The sequence below is a fragment of the Vanrija pseudolonga genome, chromosome 3, assembly GCF_020906515.1.
Source record: "Vanrija pseudolonga chromosome 3, complete sequence".
Classification (NCBI taxonomy): Eukaryota; Fungi; Basidiomycota; class Tremellomycetes; order Trichosporonales; family Trichosporonaceae; genus Vanrija; species Vanrija pseudolonga.
Genome location: NC_085851.1, coordinates 1,543,246 through 1,555,611, shown reverse-complemented (window position 1 = coordinate 1,555,611; position 12,366 = coordinate 1,543,246). Strand labels below are relative to the sequence as shown.

The 12,366-nt window shown below is 62.6% G+C and overlaps 4 protein-coding genes across 4 annotated transcripts; 2 read left to right on the top strand and 2 right to left on the bottom strand.

Moving 5' to 3' along the window:
* Positions 1 to 131: 131 nt before the first annotated feature.
* Uso1 (General vesicular transport factor) lies at positions 132 to 3,339 on the bottom strand. The gene is made up of 7 exons (XM_062770696.1): positions 2,976 to 3,339; positions 2,443 to 2,934; positions 1,883 to 2,398; positions 1,335 to 1,844; positions 954 to 1,296; positions 743 to 918; positions 132 to 694 (listed from the first exon to the last, which is right to left on the bottom strand). Exons 1-7 carry the CDS (start codon positions 3,282 to 3,284, stop codon positions 188 to 190), a joined length of 2,853 nt encoding a protein of 950 aa, XP_062626680.1. The 5' UTR covers positions 3,285 to 3,339; the 3' UTR covers positions 132 to 187.
* Positions 3,340 to 4,831: 1,492 nt separating this feature from the next.
* LOC62_03G004171 (uncharacterized protein) lies at positions 4,832 to 7,282 on the top strand (the record flags this gene model as incomplete). The annotated part of the gene is made up of 3 exons (XM_062770695.1): positions 4,832 to 5,210; positions 5,355 to 5,446; positions 5,501 to 7,282. 3 exons carry the CDS (start codon positions 4,832 to 4,834, stop codon positions 7,280 to 7,282), a joined length of 2,253 nt encoding a protein of 750 aa, XP_062626679.1.
* Positions 7,283 to 7,434: 152 nt separating this feature from the next.
* On the bottom strand, positions 7,435 to 9,353 carry Nisch (Nischarin; the record flags this gene model as incomplete). The annotated part of the gene is made up of 3 exons (XM_062770694.1): positions 7,435 to 8,536; positions 8,577 to 8,748; positions 8,792 to 9,353. 3 exons carry the CDS (start codon positions 9,351 to 9,353, stop codon positions 7,435 to 7,437), a joined length of 1,836 nt encoding a protein of 611 aa, XP_062626678.1.
* A 562-nt stretch (positions 9,354 to 9,915) lies between these two features.
* On the top strand, positions 9,916 to 12,296 carry Pcsk5 (Proprotein convertase subtilisin/kexin type 5; the record flags this gene model as incomplete). The annotated part of the gene is made up of 9 exons (XM_062770693.1): positions 9,916 to 9,974; positions 10,033 to 10,349; positions 10,390 to 10,614; positions 10,652 to 10,792; positions 10,838 to 11,009; positions 11,046 to 11,230; positions 11,273 to 11,452; positions 11,491 to 11,572; positions 11,594 to 12,296. Exons 1-9 carry the CDS (start codon positions 9,931 to 9,933, stop codon positions 12,294 to 12,296), a joined length of 2,049 nt encoding a protein of 682 aa, XP_062626677.1. The 5' UTR covers positions 9,916 to 9,930.
* Positions 12,297 to 12,366: the final 70 nt, after the last annotated feature.

The following is a 12,366-nucleotide window of genomic DNA, read 5'->3' as shown; positions in this document are numbered from 1 at the left end:
TATCATTGATCGTCGAGCTGCAGCCACTTTTGGCATCTTCTTGGCCGTGTTCCAGAAAAAGACACCAATGACGCAACACGTCGATCGCTGATCACTTGCTGGATCCGCAACCCCACTGCCAAAGCCATATCCATGCATTCACTCTAGTCGTGCCCGTCGTCAAATCTATGCAGACACCCAACTCTCCCTACTCGTCGTCATCCTCATCCTCGTCGTCGCTCACATCCAGGCCCTTCTCCCGCATAATCTTCTTGTCGCGCTTGCGCTTCTGGCTCAGCTCCTCGAGCAGCACCAGCAGGTCCTCGTGCTCCGTGTCGTCGCCCTCCTTGTTCTTCTCGGCCTCGAGCTCCTCCTCGAGCTCCTTGACACGGGCTTTCAACTTGCCCAGCTCGGCAGAGTCGCCCTTGGTGAGCTTCTCGCTCGCGCTCGCATGCTCGGCCTGCACTGCCTTGAGGTCGGCGCGCGCAGTGTCCAGCTCGCCACGCGTCGCCTCGAGCTGCTGCCGAGTCTCGGCGTGGGCAGCGGCCTCGGCGAGCGACGACGTGACCTGCTCACGGGCAGCAGCGAGGTCAGACCTCAACGTGTCGAGCTCGGCAGAGTGAGAGGTCGTGCCAGACTGGGCCTTGTCGAGTGACGTGCCGAGAGTAGCCACTTGTTCTGTCAGGGAGTCGATCTCGGACACAAGCTGGTCCTTCTGTAAATTGTCAGCTAGAGACACAACGTTGGGGGTGATCTAGCTCACCTCCTTGCCGTGCTTCTCCTGCAAAGACGACAGCTGGTTCTGCAGGTTGACAACCTCCTCAGTCTGCGCCTTGAGCTTTGAGCGCAGCGACATGATGATCTCGGCCTGCTCGCTGTCGTCCACAACAGCGCCACGGACGGCATCGGGGTCAACGGCAATGGAGCGCTGAATGGTGTCTGCGGGTCAGCAGCTGCCACTCTGCCACACTCACAGTAGTGGTTCTTCCAAAAGTCGACAAACGCCCAGTCAAACCACAACTCGAGGCCCTCGTCCTCCTCCTCGTTGTCCTGGACCTGGGCAGCATCGGTGGCATTCTCACCCTCCGTGTCGAACGCGTCGGGCTGGACGGCGCGGAAACGAGGGTCCTCACGCAAGCGGGCCATGCGCGAGACGAACTGGTCAGGGCCGATGCGCGAGTGAAGGATGGGGTGAAGGGTGGCACGGGTAACCTCTCCAGGCTCGCGGTTGAACTCGTAGCAGACACCAAGCAGGAAGGCGCAGAGGCCCTGGACAAGGGGGTCGATGCCGGTCGGCTGGGTGATAGGGACAATAAGCTGTGTGGGTTAGCAGAGGTAGACGACGCGTCACCCACCACCTGGAGATTTCCACTCTCACTCAAGAACTCCTTGACAGTCTTGGGGCTGTCCCAGAGCCAGGAGCAGAGGAGGACGAGGTAGCCAACCATGACACGTGTCCAGTCTTCCTCCTCTGAAGCACTGCCAGCGTCGCCCTTGGCTTGGCGGTTGGCAGCATCCTCCTGGGCGCGCGAAGCCATGATGAGGTTACCAACGACAAGCTGAACGAGCGAGACCCTGTCGTCGCTGTCCTCGTCGCCGTCACCGCTGGGGAACGACACGTCGCGCGCCAGCTTCTTGGCGTGCTCAGAGTTGCGCAGCAAGTGGGAAAGGAGGAGACAGGAGAACAGAGGGCGGTATGGGTCAAAGTGGCCGTCGCTGGTGTGGAGGTCCAGCAGGCCCGAGAGGATGATCGAGCCGGCGGACTGAGGGTCGTCGGGGTAGTTGGCGTTGGGGTTGTCCTGGGGAGGGGCGATCATGGAGGAGATGATGCCTATCCGCGCGTCGTCGTTGCCAGAGACGTATGCCTGGACGTGAGCTGTTTGCAGGGGGCAATTCAACTCACCTCAAACATGTTGACGCCCGCAGCACGACCGCGGAGGCCACGACGACCGGCGCTAGGGTCGCCCTCGATGACCGTGGACACGAGCTGAACAACGGCCGGCTTGGGTGGCAGACGGATGAAGCCACCGTTGGGGTGCTCCTCATCAGCGTGGACCGGCACGAGCGCCGATATCATGAGGGTCGACAACAGCGCCTGGTTGGCAACCGACGACAGCATGATGGGCGTGAGCGTGTTGAGCGCCTGGCACTTGAGTCCGTTCGGCGCGTTGGACGCGAGCGATAGCTCCAGCAGGCTGCGAGTGACACCGCCGTTGGCCATCGCGCTCTGGTTACCGCCGCCGGGGCCACCGACAAGAGTGCGTATCAAGCCGAGCACGAGACCAGCGTTGTAGAGCTTCTGCTCGGGCCAGTCCTGAAGGGCGAATGCGTCGGGCGCCTGGGCATCTGGCGCGAGCGGAGTGGGGAAGTGGAGGATGGGCGGGAGCGAGGGAATGAGGGAGAGCTCGCGGAAGAGGTTCTGAGGTGTGAGCTGGAGTCCTCGGAGAGAGCACGGCAGCTTACCTGGTTAGAGACGTTGAAGCGCAGCAGCTGTCCGATCACGGCCAGCGAGTCCTGGACAACGATACCGCCCTCAATACCATCCTCGGCGTTGATGATATCAAGCGTCTTCTCAAACGCTCCAGAGAACGCGACAATCTTCTGCAGATCGGCGTTTCCAGCGAGCATGGTCGGGAGGAGGAGCAGCGCCTCGTTGCGGAGCATCTCGCCTGCGCCTCCACCCATGATGTTGCGCTCTCCAGGCTGCTGGCCGGGTGCGGGGGCCTTGGGGTCGAGCACAGTAAGGACGCCATCGACGCCCGGGGGCGGAGCAGAGAGGACATAAGACTGCGCGAGTGTGGCGCGGGCGGTGAGCAGCTGCTGGAGGAACTGGAGCGCATAGAAGCGGGGGAAGAAGGCCGGCGAGACCGAGAGGAGCTGGAGCACGGCGTGGAACGGCTCTGGCGTCTCCAAGAACTGGTCCGTGTGCAGCAGTCCAACGTCATCCTTGGCCGGCTGGCAGTGGTCAGCACAATGACGGAGGTGGCTGGGCGTACCTTTTCAGCCGTCTCGCACAGCGACATGAGCGTCTCGAGCACGGCCTTGGCGATGTCGACGTCGTGCGGCGAGTCGTGCACGAGCACGGCGATGAGCGACGGGAGCGCCTCGCGGCCGACCTCGACCTTCCAGTCCCTGCTGAGGCCCTTGAGACCGAGCACGGCGGTGCGGCGGTCGTCGACGGACGGGCTCGTCTGGATCTTGTCGACGAGCTTTGTGATGGTCTCGTTTGCAGTCTGGGGCGCCGCGCTCAGCTCGCCGCGCAGCGCGGTGACTGCCGACGAGAACCTTGCGCCGAACATGGACATGTTGGCGAAAGAGTGGTTATGGGTGTGGGGGGTATGGCTAAGGCCAAGAGTGATGAGAAGGTTGTGTGATGAACGCGCCGCGACGACGACTGAATGGACCGTGGTCGCGACTGACACGCCCTCACCCACCCGGACGGGACGCAGGCACACGGAGTTGCACCTCATGCCCGCGCGAGTGATTTGCTTCTCAAACACGTGGCACTGGCGTGGATTTGATTCCGCCGCAGGTCGTCCACCTAAAATGGCCATAACAATGACGACCCAAAGCCAACTTGCTCCTTTGTTCCTCTCCGTCGTATCCCACACAACATGGCCGCACACAAGATCCTTTCAGAAGCAGCAGGACAAAGTGCGCACAAGAGAGAGCCAGATATACGCACACAGCACGTAACGAGGCGCTTTGGCACCGGGCGAAGCAAAAAACCGGTGGCGGCGAGGCTTAACTGTGCCGGCACCCACTCGCCCAGTCGCTGCCAGGAACAAACCGAACAATGACCTGGTCCGCTTCGGAAGCGCCGAGCGCAGCGCCCACTTGGCACAGCGGCTGCTCGCCTCGCTGCATGCTCGCTCGCTCGCCCAGCTCACCCCCCATATCGGCCTTCTCCACCACATGACGTGGCCTGGTCAAACCTTGGCTCGAGGACAAGACGCAATACGCATACACTTAAGATTGACACAGGCCCGCCCGCGTAGCGTCGCACGCTTGTCGTCGCCAGCTCGGAGCGGTACGACCATCGGCCTGCCAACGGGTGAGCCGTTGGTCGCGTGTACGTGCGCTTGCTCGGCCGTGGCGTTGTGCGTTACGGCCCGGCATGCGGCTTCAGCGTGGTGGGCGCGCGGCAGGCTGAAACGGTGCGGAAACGACTCTGCATGTGCAGAGGCGGCGGCAAGGAGTGGCCCAAGCGTCTAGCGACTCGGCGCCACGGGCCGCGCCTCCGCCGCCCGTAGAACCTTCTTGTGAAGGAGTGCAGCTTCTTCGTCCTCTGACAAGCAGTGACAGCCCTTGTTCGGAATAAACTGACCCATTGTGGCGCGGTGCGAGGCACCGACACTGCTCGCTTGAGCTGCCCATGTCTCCCCGCCGATCTCTTAGGGTTTGATCTTGACCTCGACTCTTTGTCACTTACAATTGAATCGTGACAAAGGGCCACAATAGCGACCGCAACGTTGTGACGACGCCGGCGCACACCACTTGGCGCTGATACTACCGCAGTCGTAGCGGCTGCTCAATGAGGATGGCGCGGCGAGCAAGGGGAGAGCTGGGCTCTGCATGCCGCCTGGCGGGCAACAGGCCGCTCGCCCCGCCTCGCCTCACACACACCGCACCAAGGTGGCTCTTGTTCTCATGCACATATGCGCTTGACCTGCTCCCAGACCGACGACAACAGGCGGGCCTCCTCCCAGCAGTCACCTCTTTGGGATATCAACGACTTGAGTTGTTGTCCCCCTCTCCTTTCTCTCCATCCATTACGTTCCTCTCTCTCCGTCCCCTTCCACCAACCACAGAGTACACCACCTCCAGTCCTGGGCTTGGCCCACTCGACACCATGACCGATAGCATCCCGCAGCTCATCAAGCCGGCGACCGACTCCCACCCGCCCGTCAGCTCTGGCCCACACCTCCTCAACGCCCTCAACCTCATCATGGCTGAGGACGACTGGACGCCTGGCTCTCGCTACAGCTACAGGTACAGCCACCTGCGTGGCCGCCCGGGGCGGGTCATCTCTATCACCTCGTCCCTCCCCATGGCCGACGACAGCGACGTCGACCCCGACGGCTTCGACGCCTTCAGCGACACCGAGTCGTGCGTCGCCATCCGTGACTCGTTCTTCCGCGCCATCCAGTATGTGCCGCCAACCGACAATGTCCACCTCACGCCGCCTCTCAACATTCGCAAGCGCTCTCAGGCCTCGCTCGTCCATCGCTGTGAGTAGGATTTCCTGCGTGCATTCTCCCTAGTGGTGCTTCTTGATCTTCCCGCCTGCTGCTAGAACCGGGCGGATCCGCCGCCGCCTTGTTTGGTCGTCGTCGCCACACTTTCACTTCTATTGTTTGCTAACCCCCGCACAGCTTTGAGTCGGCGCAGCTCGTTTCCCCAATCCCCCATCACGCCTCCGCTCAAGGCCTTTGCCCCGCTGCCCATGGTCGAGTCGCCACCACGGGTGGCTGGCCCACGCGGGCCACGCGTGCCACGAGCGCTGCCCGTTCCACCGCAGCGCTCCATGTCCGTCGCCCACCGCCCGCTGCCGCCGCTGCCACCCCTGACACACGGCGCATCACATGCCAAGCATAGCCACTCGCGGTCAGAGCCTCCGGTCCCACGGCCATTCCGGCCCCTGCCACCCATTCCGACGGCGAAGAAGCCGGCATCACCAGTCGTCGCCAAGCCACCAGCGCCGCCGGCCTCAAGTCCTCCTTTCGCGCCGGAGCCTTCTTCGGCGCCCGCTCCGCCACCCGTTGTGCCACAAACCGTCTTCACTCCGCCGCCTCGCCCACGGCCGCAGAACCCTCCTCCGATCGTCCAGCGGGAGATCTCCGACGAAGACATGGTCACTGATACATCCGACGACGACCTGGACGAGTTCTTCGGGCCCCGCAAGCCTAAGAAGGCGGCCGGCGAGCTCGCCCCCGGTGGCCACCCGCGAAAGGCAGCATACGTCCTCGGCATTGTCGAAGAGGAAGAACCAACTGACGCACCGTCAAAGGCCATCACCGTGCTCGGTACGCGCGAACGTGCCGCTCACATCTCACCTTCACCAGACCGTTCTTCGCCCAAGAAGCACAAGCGCGAAGGGCGCGACTACAAGGCGCTCAGGTTCGGCGACGCGACAAAGCACCAGCGCAAGCCGTCCAAGCCGCTCGAGATCTCCGCCCCAATCCCACTGCGCGGCTATTACTTTGACGAGCAGTTCGGCGGGCTCCGCCCTGCCCCCAAGGCCGAGGCTGAACGCCGCGAAGCCAACGCCGGTATCGACCTGTCCTCCGTCTTCGTCTCGGACCCCGTCAAGCCGAGCAGCTCGAGCGTGAAGATCGTCCCCTCCGAGAAGTGGGAGCTCCCCGGCGAGTCGAGTAGCTCGAGCGTCAAGGGTCCGTTCACCGACACATGGGACGAGCTCTTCTACCAGCCGCGCCACGGACCCGGACCCAGCGCGCTCAAGTTCGAGGACGTGGCCAGCAGGCCGCGGAACGAGCCATGGTCGAGCTGGGCTGCCGAGTTTAAGCCGCCTCCGCGCATCGGCTCCATCTTCTCCGAGTCGTTCAAGCTCAACCTCAAGAACTTGAACCAGAGCTCGTCAACCCTCTCCCCCACCCCACCTGAGAGCCCAGCACGCGCCACAGCAGCCACGCTCAGCGGCACGTCGGACGAGGACGAGGCGAGGCCCAAGCGTCCGAAGACTCGGCCCCCGGCACTCCACCTCGACGAGAGTGCCTTCCGCGGTCGCGCCGCCACGCCTGTCGTCGCGCACGAGATGAGCCCGACCGACACATCATCATCGAGAATACCCCGCCTGCCCCCGACCGACAGAATCCAGTTCGCGACCCCTAACACTTCGTTTGAAGACCTCGACCTGCCGCTGGCGACGGCGGAGCCGCTCCTCCGCCCCATGTCGCCGCCCGTATCTTCTCCCCCCGAGTCCGGCCCGTCGCGCAAGGCCGTCCTCCGCGCTGCCTTCCAGCGCTCCATGGCGGCCATTGGCGGCGCGAGCCCGCCCAGCGACGCGGCAGTATCGGCATCGAGCACGCCGTCGAGCACGGCATCAGTCAAGACGCCGGCCGGCACCCCTGCCGCAGTGACTCCCGCCACGGCCGGCCTCAAGTCGCCTATCCGCCTCGTGTCCAACCCCCGCGGCCTGCCAGTGTACGGCACGTCCGCGGTCGCCGAACTGAGAGAGAACGAGGGCGTGTCGTGGTTCGAACCCGAGACGCCCGGCCCCAGCCCCGTCAACACTGTTGCGACGTCGTGGCTCCGCCGCGTGGCCAAGCCCCTTGTCCGGTAACTTGCTCTTATAATAATCGCCCCCGCGTGTATCATATGACGACCCGGTGTAGTCTATCACGAGCCGCGCCTAGCATAGCAGCATGAGTAGATGCATCATGAGTAACGTTACAACATTCGAGTATTAAGAGTCCCAGGTGACTGTGCCTTGCTCTACGCCGCGACGCCATGGCTCCACTTGTCGCCATTCAGATCCTCTGGCTTGTCCTTGAGTGCCTTCTTCTTGCTCTTCGACTTGACCTTGACGACGTTGCCGTTGTTTGCGGGCTCGTCGGGGGCCGGGGCGGGTGTGGGAGTTGGTTCTGGCGCAGACACGGGTGCTGCTGGCGAAGGTGCTGCTGTCGCCGCGTCGAGGTTGACGACCCTCCTCCTCGCCTTCTTCTTCGACGCGATGATCTTGGCTGGCGACGACGGCGTAGTGTTAGCTGGGGTGATGACACGGCTCGCCGGCGTCGGTATTAAGTCGCGCGGTCTCGTCGGCGAGGGAGGCGCAGGAATGACGGGTGATGGTGGCTTAGCTGGGGCAGCAGCTTTTGTCGCCGCCGCCGTCTCCACCTTGAGGTTCGGCCGCCACCCACGTCCCTTGGACGCGAGGATGGCCTCGAGTTTGCGCTGCTCGTTCCACGTAAGCGCTGCGTCGTCGACGACGACATCACGCCCCTCGATCACGAAGCTTGCGGCGACTTCGGCGCGCCACTCAATGTTCTCGCCGCGCGTGAACGGGTTCTCGGCCGCCCAGACGGCGTCGATCTGCGGCAGGACGGCGAGACGGCCGACCTCGCCCGCTTCCAACAGGATGTTGTTGCGCACGTCGACACGCTTGAGTCCCAGCACGCGGTCGAGGCCGACGAGGCAGTCTAGTCTGTTGCTCGCGAGGTTGAGGACGTGGATGTTTCCGAGGGTCAAGGACGCGTTGCGCACCGACGTGATGAGGTTGTTGGAGAGATTCAAGGAGACGAGGTTGTGCAGCGTTGACAGCGCTTCTGGAATTGCGTTGAGCAGGTTGTGTGACAGGTCGAGATGGGTGAGGCTCGTGAGAGGGAGCGCGGGGAACGCTAACAGCGATGTGTGATGCAGAGAGAGGTATCTCAGGTCGGGGAAGCGAGGTGCCGGCTCCTCGGCGTCGACGTCGCCGTCGATTATCAACTCGGGCAGCCAGTCGTCCCCGTCGCCGACGTCGCGAACAGTCAAGCTACGCAGCAGCGGGCTGACGGGAATGAGCAGCCCGCGCGGATCGTACCCCTCGAGCTCGAGTCTACCTGTCAGCGGCGCCCGTAGAGGAGACCCAAACTGACATTTGCAAGTTGCGCAGCACGTCAAGCGGCACGCGCACATCGACGCCCCCAAGCGACGTGTATCCCCCCGCGTCGAGCAGCTCGGCAACCGGCTTGTCGGTCGCAAACGGCGGGTGGATCAGCAGCCCGGGAAGCGTGTTGAAGATCGAGTAGAGCTCGATGAGCACTTTATCTGCGGGGCGTCAGCCACGCCGCATGTGCGCGCGCGCACTCACCCTCGTCTACCTCCTGCGGCTTGCCCCACCAACCCCACCCTCTCTCTGCCGGCGCAGCTGAGACGGAACGAATCGAGCCGACCCAGCTGCGCACGCTGTCGACATCGCCGTCGGCGCGTTCTCTAACGCTGATGGCGCCGCGGGCCGCGACGCTGACCCCCTCGGGAACGGGTACGTCCGTCTTGCCCACATGCGGGAGGCTCTGTGGTAAGCTCTGCCACCGTAAGAGGAGGTAGAGGAGCTTGTCTGGCGGGAGGCGGAGGAGGATGGGCTTGGCGGCCTTGTGGACTGGCGGCGCAGACGGCGTGCCAAAGCCCAGCGTGAGCGGCACCTTGACGTTACGGCTCAGCGGGGCCGAGTTCGGATCCAGTCCCAGCGTGAGGACGGTGTAGCTCTGCGCGAGCCACGACGCGTCGCGCTGCTTGCCGCGCGGGGGAGGAGGTGGCGCCAGTCGCGACAAGTTGGCGCCGAGGTACTTGCGCAGCTTGAGCACGTAGTCGCGGCCACTGATCGGCGACGTGTCGGGCGCCGAGGGGCCAAAGGCCGCGGTTAAGGCGGACATGGCGGGAGGTGGTGGTGTGATTGTTGTTGTCGAGTGCGCAATGTTGATTGACGGCGGCGGCGGCGACGCGATGAGCGGCGATGGACGAAGGGGCAGACTGGGTCGCGCGCGACCTTGGCTCAAAGGGGCAAATGACGGCAGAGGATGACCGTGGGAGAGTTGTGACACGTGGGCATGACGACGGCATTGTGTGCTTCCTGTCGGATCGCCCCCTTTAAATGTCGCGCTTTGTTCCACTCTTCTTTTGTCAATTGTTCATGTCGCTCCTTGGGTAAAACATACACTTGCACTGCAACAAGACAAGCACAATGATCGTATTCACGAACATCGTCTTGTCCACCAGTGGTGCCCGCTGTGGCCACACACGTCGTCGCAACCCACAATGTTGCCGGCGAGGGCGCGGGCTAACCACTCGTCTCGAACTCAACTCACACTTCTCACTTTACTTGCTCCACTCACTCCTCCAGACCGCCAACCATGCACTCTACAAGATTCTTGATAGTATTCGCTCTCACTCTGCCATTCGGTAAGATGAGTTTCTTTGATTGCCGCTGACACCAGTCAACGGTGACGAGGTATGCGCCCCGTCAGGATGTATCTCCGGATCTTCCTCATCTCTTCGTGGGTGGCAAGATCTTCAACACAACCCACTAACAGCTCCAGTGCTAGCATTTGACAGCAATACCGGAACGTCTCTCATCCCCGGCACCTACTCTCTCTCCAACCTCAGACCCACCTCACCGCTCCATGCGAACATCACCACCTCGCCCCAGTTGACCGTTTCGCCCCCGCTGACGCCGGTGGCGTTCACCGGCGTAAACTATTACGGCCAAGCGTCGATCCTCAGCAACACCTCCAGATCGCCGGGAGCTTGGAGGTCTGCCTTCCTCCCTGACGGGTGGTACGCGCTCTCCGGCCCCGGCCAGGCGGCGTGGGGTTCGATACCTGATCGGTCGCAGCTGCCTGGTGGCGGCGGGATCCAGTCGTTTGGTTCTGGTGGGTAGAAGAGGCATGGAGCTTCACTGACCCATAACAGCCATGTGCGACCCACCTTGCGCGTCCGGTGGTATCTGTGGCTCTAGCATAAACGGCGCCGCAACATGCTCCTGCTCGCCTGGGTTCACTGGTGCGGCGTGTGACACATGTTCACCTGGCTTCTTTGGTTCAGCTTGCTCGCCTTGTACGACCAGCTGTGCGCACTGCCACGATGGTCTACAGGGCAGTGGGGCATGTCTCGGCACATCAACGACGCCCTTACAAGGTGGGTTCTGGAGTCCCGCAAGAGCTAACCCGCGCAGAGTGCAATTGTGCCCATGGAACCTGCCTCTCTAGCAGCAGTTGTGACTGTGCTGCTGGATGGTCGTCGTCCGCCAACTCGACTCAGAAGTGCAATACCTGTGCCACTGGATTCTACCAGGACGCCAGTGGAAGCTGCCTCGGTATGGTTAACGGTACACAGACTCTTGGTGACTAACCATCTCCAGCCTGCCCACTTTCTTGCACGGCGTGCTCCCTCCAGGCGGGGTCAAACATGCCGACGTGCACCTCCTGCGTCAGCAGCTTCACTTTAGCGACAACCATTCCGGCAACATGCAACCCTTCGCCCTTGTGCACTGGCGGGCAATACTGGAACACGACCAGTAGCTCGTGTGGAAGGTGAGGCGGTCAAGGTATGCAGCCACTAACACCCAGCTGTTCTCCCCATTGTTCCTCCTGCACTGGGCCACTGCCGAGCGACTGCCTCACCTGCTCCGACCCTCGAGTCAGACTCCATGGTGACTGCGTCGCATATGACTCGAGTAGTGGCATTTGTGACTCGCGCCTGAGCGGCTTGAATGGGACGTATGTCGTCGACAACGCGCAAGGAGCGTGCAACTGTACGTTCAGCTGTGAGAAGATCGTCTTAGCTGACACCTCAGCTTGTCCTGGCGGGTGCAAGGACTGCCACATTCCGGGCTACTCGCCACAGTCGACCTATGCTTCACTCGTCTGCACCACTTGTCAGGACGGCTGGCTCCTCGAGGGAAACAAGTGTGTTGAGACTTGCTCGGATGGGTACTTCGCCCCACAAGGGTTAGGAAAGACCGGCACTTGTCAAGGTAAGCTCAAATGGCCTTCCAGGTTAGCTTACTCCCAGCCTGTGACTCGACCTGTCGAACGTGTGCTGGCTCTGCAACCAGTTGCATAGCCTGCAATGCAGGCTTTGCGTCCAACGGAGCGTGCGTCACAACTTGCCCCAGCAACGCGATCGCAGGAAATGGCACCTGTACACTATGCCACCCCGACTGTGCGACCTGTACCGCTGCCTCGGCAGGTGCGTGCAAGACCTGCCCTTCATCACGACCCGTCCTCTCGAACGGCCGTTGTCTTCCTTACTGCCCCAAGGGCCTGTACTGGAACGCCGGGTCGGGTCTGTGCACGGCATGCGACGCGTCGTGTAGCTCGTGCCAGTCGTCTGGCGGTACCTCCTGCACTGGCTGTCACGACGGCTACATCTTATCGTCTGGAACCTGCACGCCGGCAACCTGTGTGGGCCCCTTTGCGCAAGGCCTCGGCATCTGCCTCTCCTCGCTGGTCGACACGAACCATGGCAAGTTTGCCCTCTTCGCCCTCTTGCTGCTCATCCCCCTCCTCGCCATCCCGTTCATATGGTGCATCCGACGTGAACGAGCAAAGACACGAGCAGCTACGGCAAACTTTGCCGCAAAGCTGGACGAGCGCGCCGTCGGCCGGACTGAGCGCCTTCGCGCTCAGTGGAGAGGTACCCAGTTCTTCAGCCGGTTCTGGGGCGACGGAAACGGCGACGACCCGGAAGCGAGGCGCAAATCGAAACTCAAGGAGCTGATCCTCAAGCCCAAGTTCAAGGGCGACAACATTGAGCTTAAGGCAAAGGTTGGCGCGCCGCAGCAGCACGAGACGTGGTTCTACCCGTCTCCACCTTGACCGCGCACCCCACCGCCGTTTGCTCAGTCGGTAGCCTCTCTCTACTCTCAGCCGAGCGAGTACTCTGCCC

Coding starts and splice junctions, on each gene's coding strand:
- Uso1 (XM_062770696.1), bottom strand. CDS start 3,284: ATGTCCATGTTCGGCGCAAGGTTCTCGTCGGCAGTCACCGCGCTGCGC. Junction 2,935..2,975: donor TGTGCGAGACGGCTGAAAAG/GTACGCCCAGCC, acceptor GACCACTGCCAG/CCGGCCAAGGATGACGTTGG. Junction 1,297..1,334: donor AGAGTGGAAATCTCCAGGTG/GTGGGTGACGCG, acceptor TAACCCACACAG/CTTATTGTCCCTATCACCCA.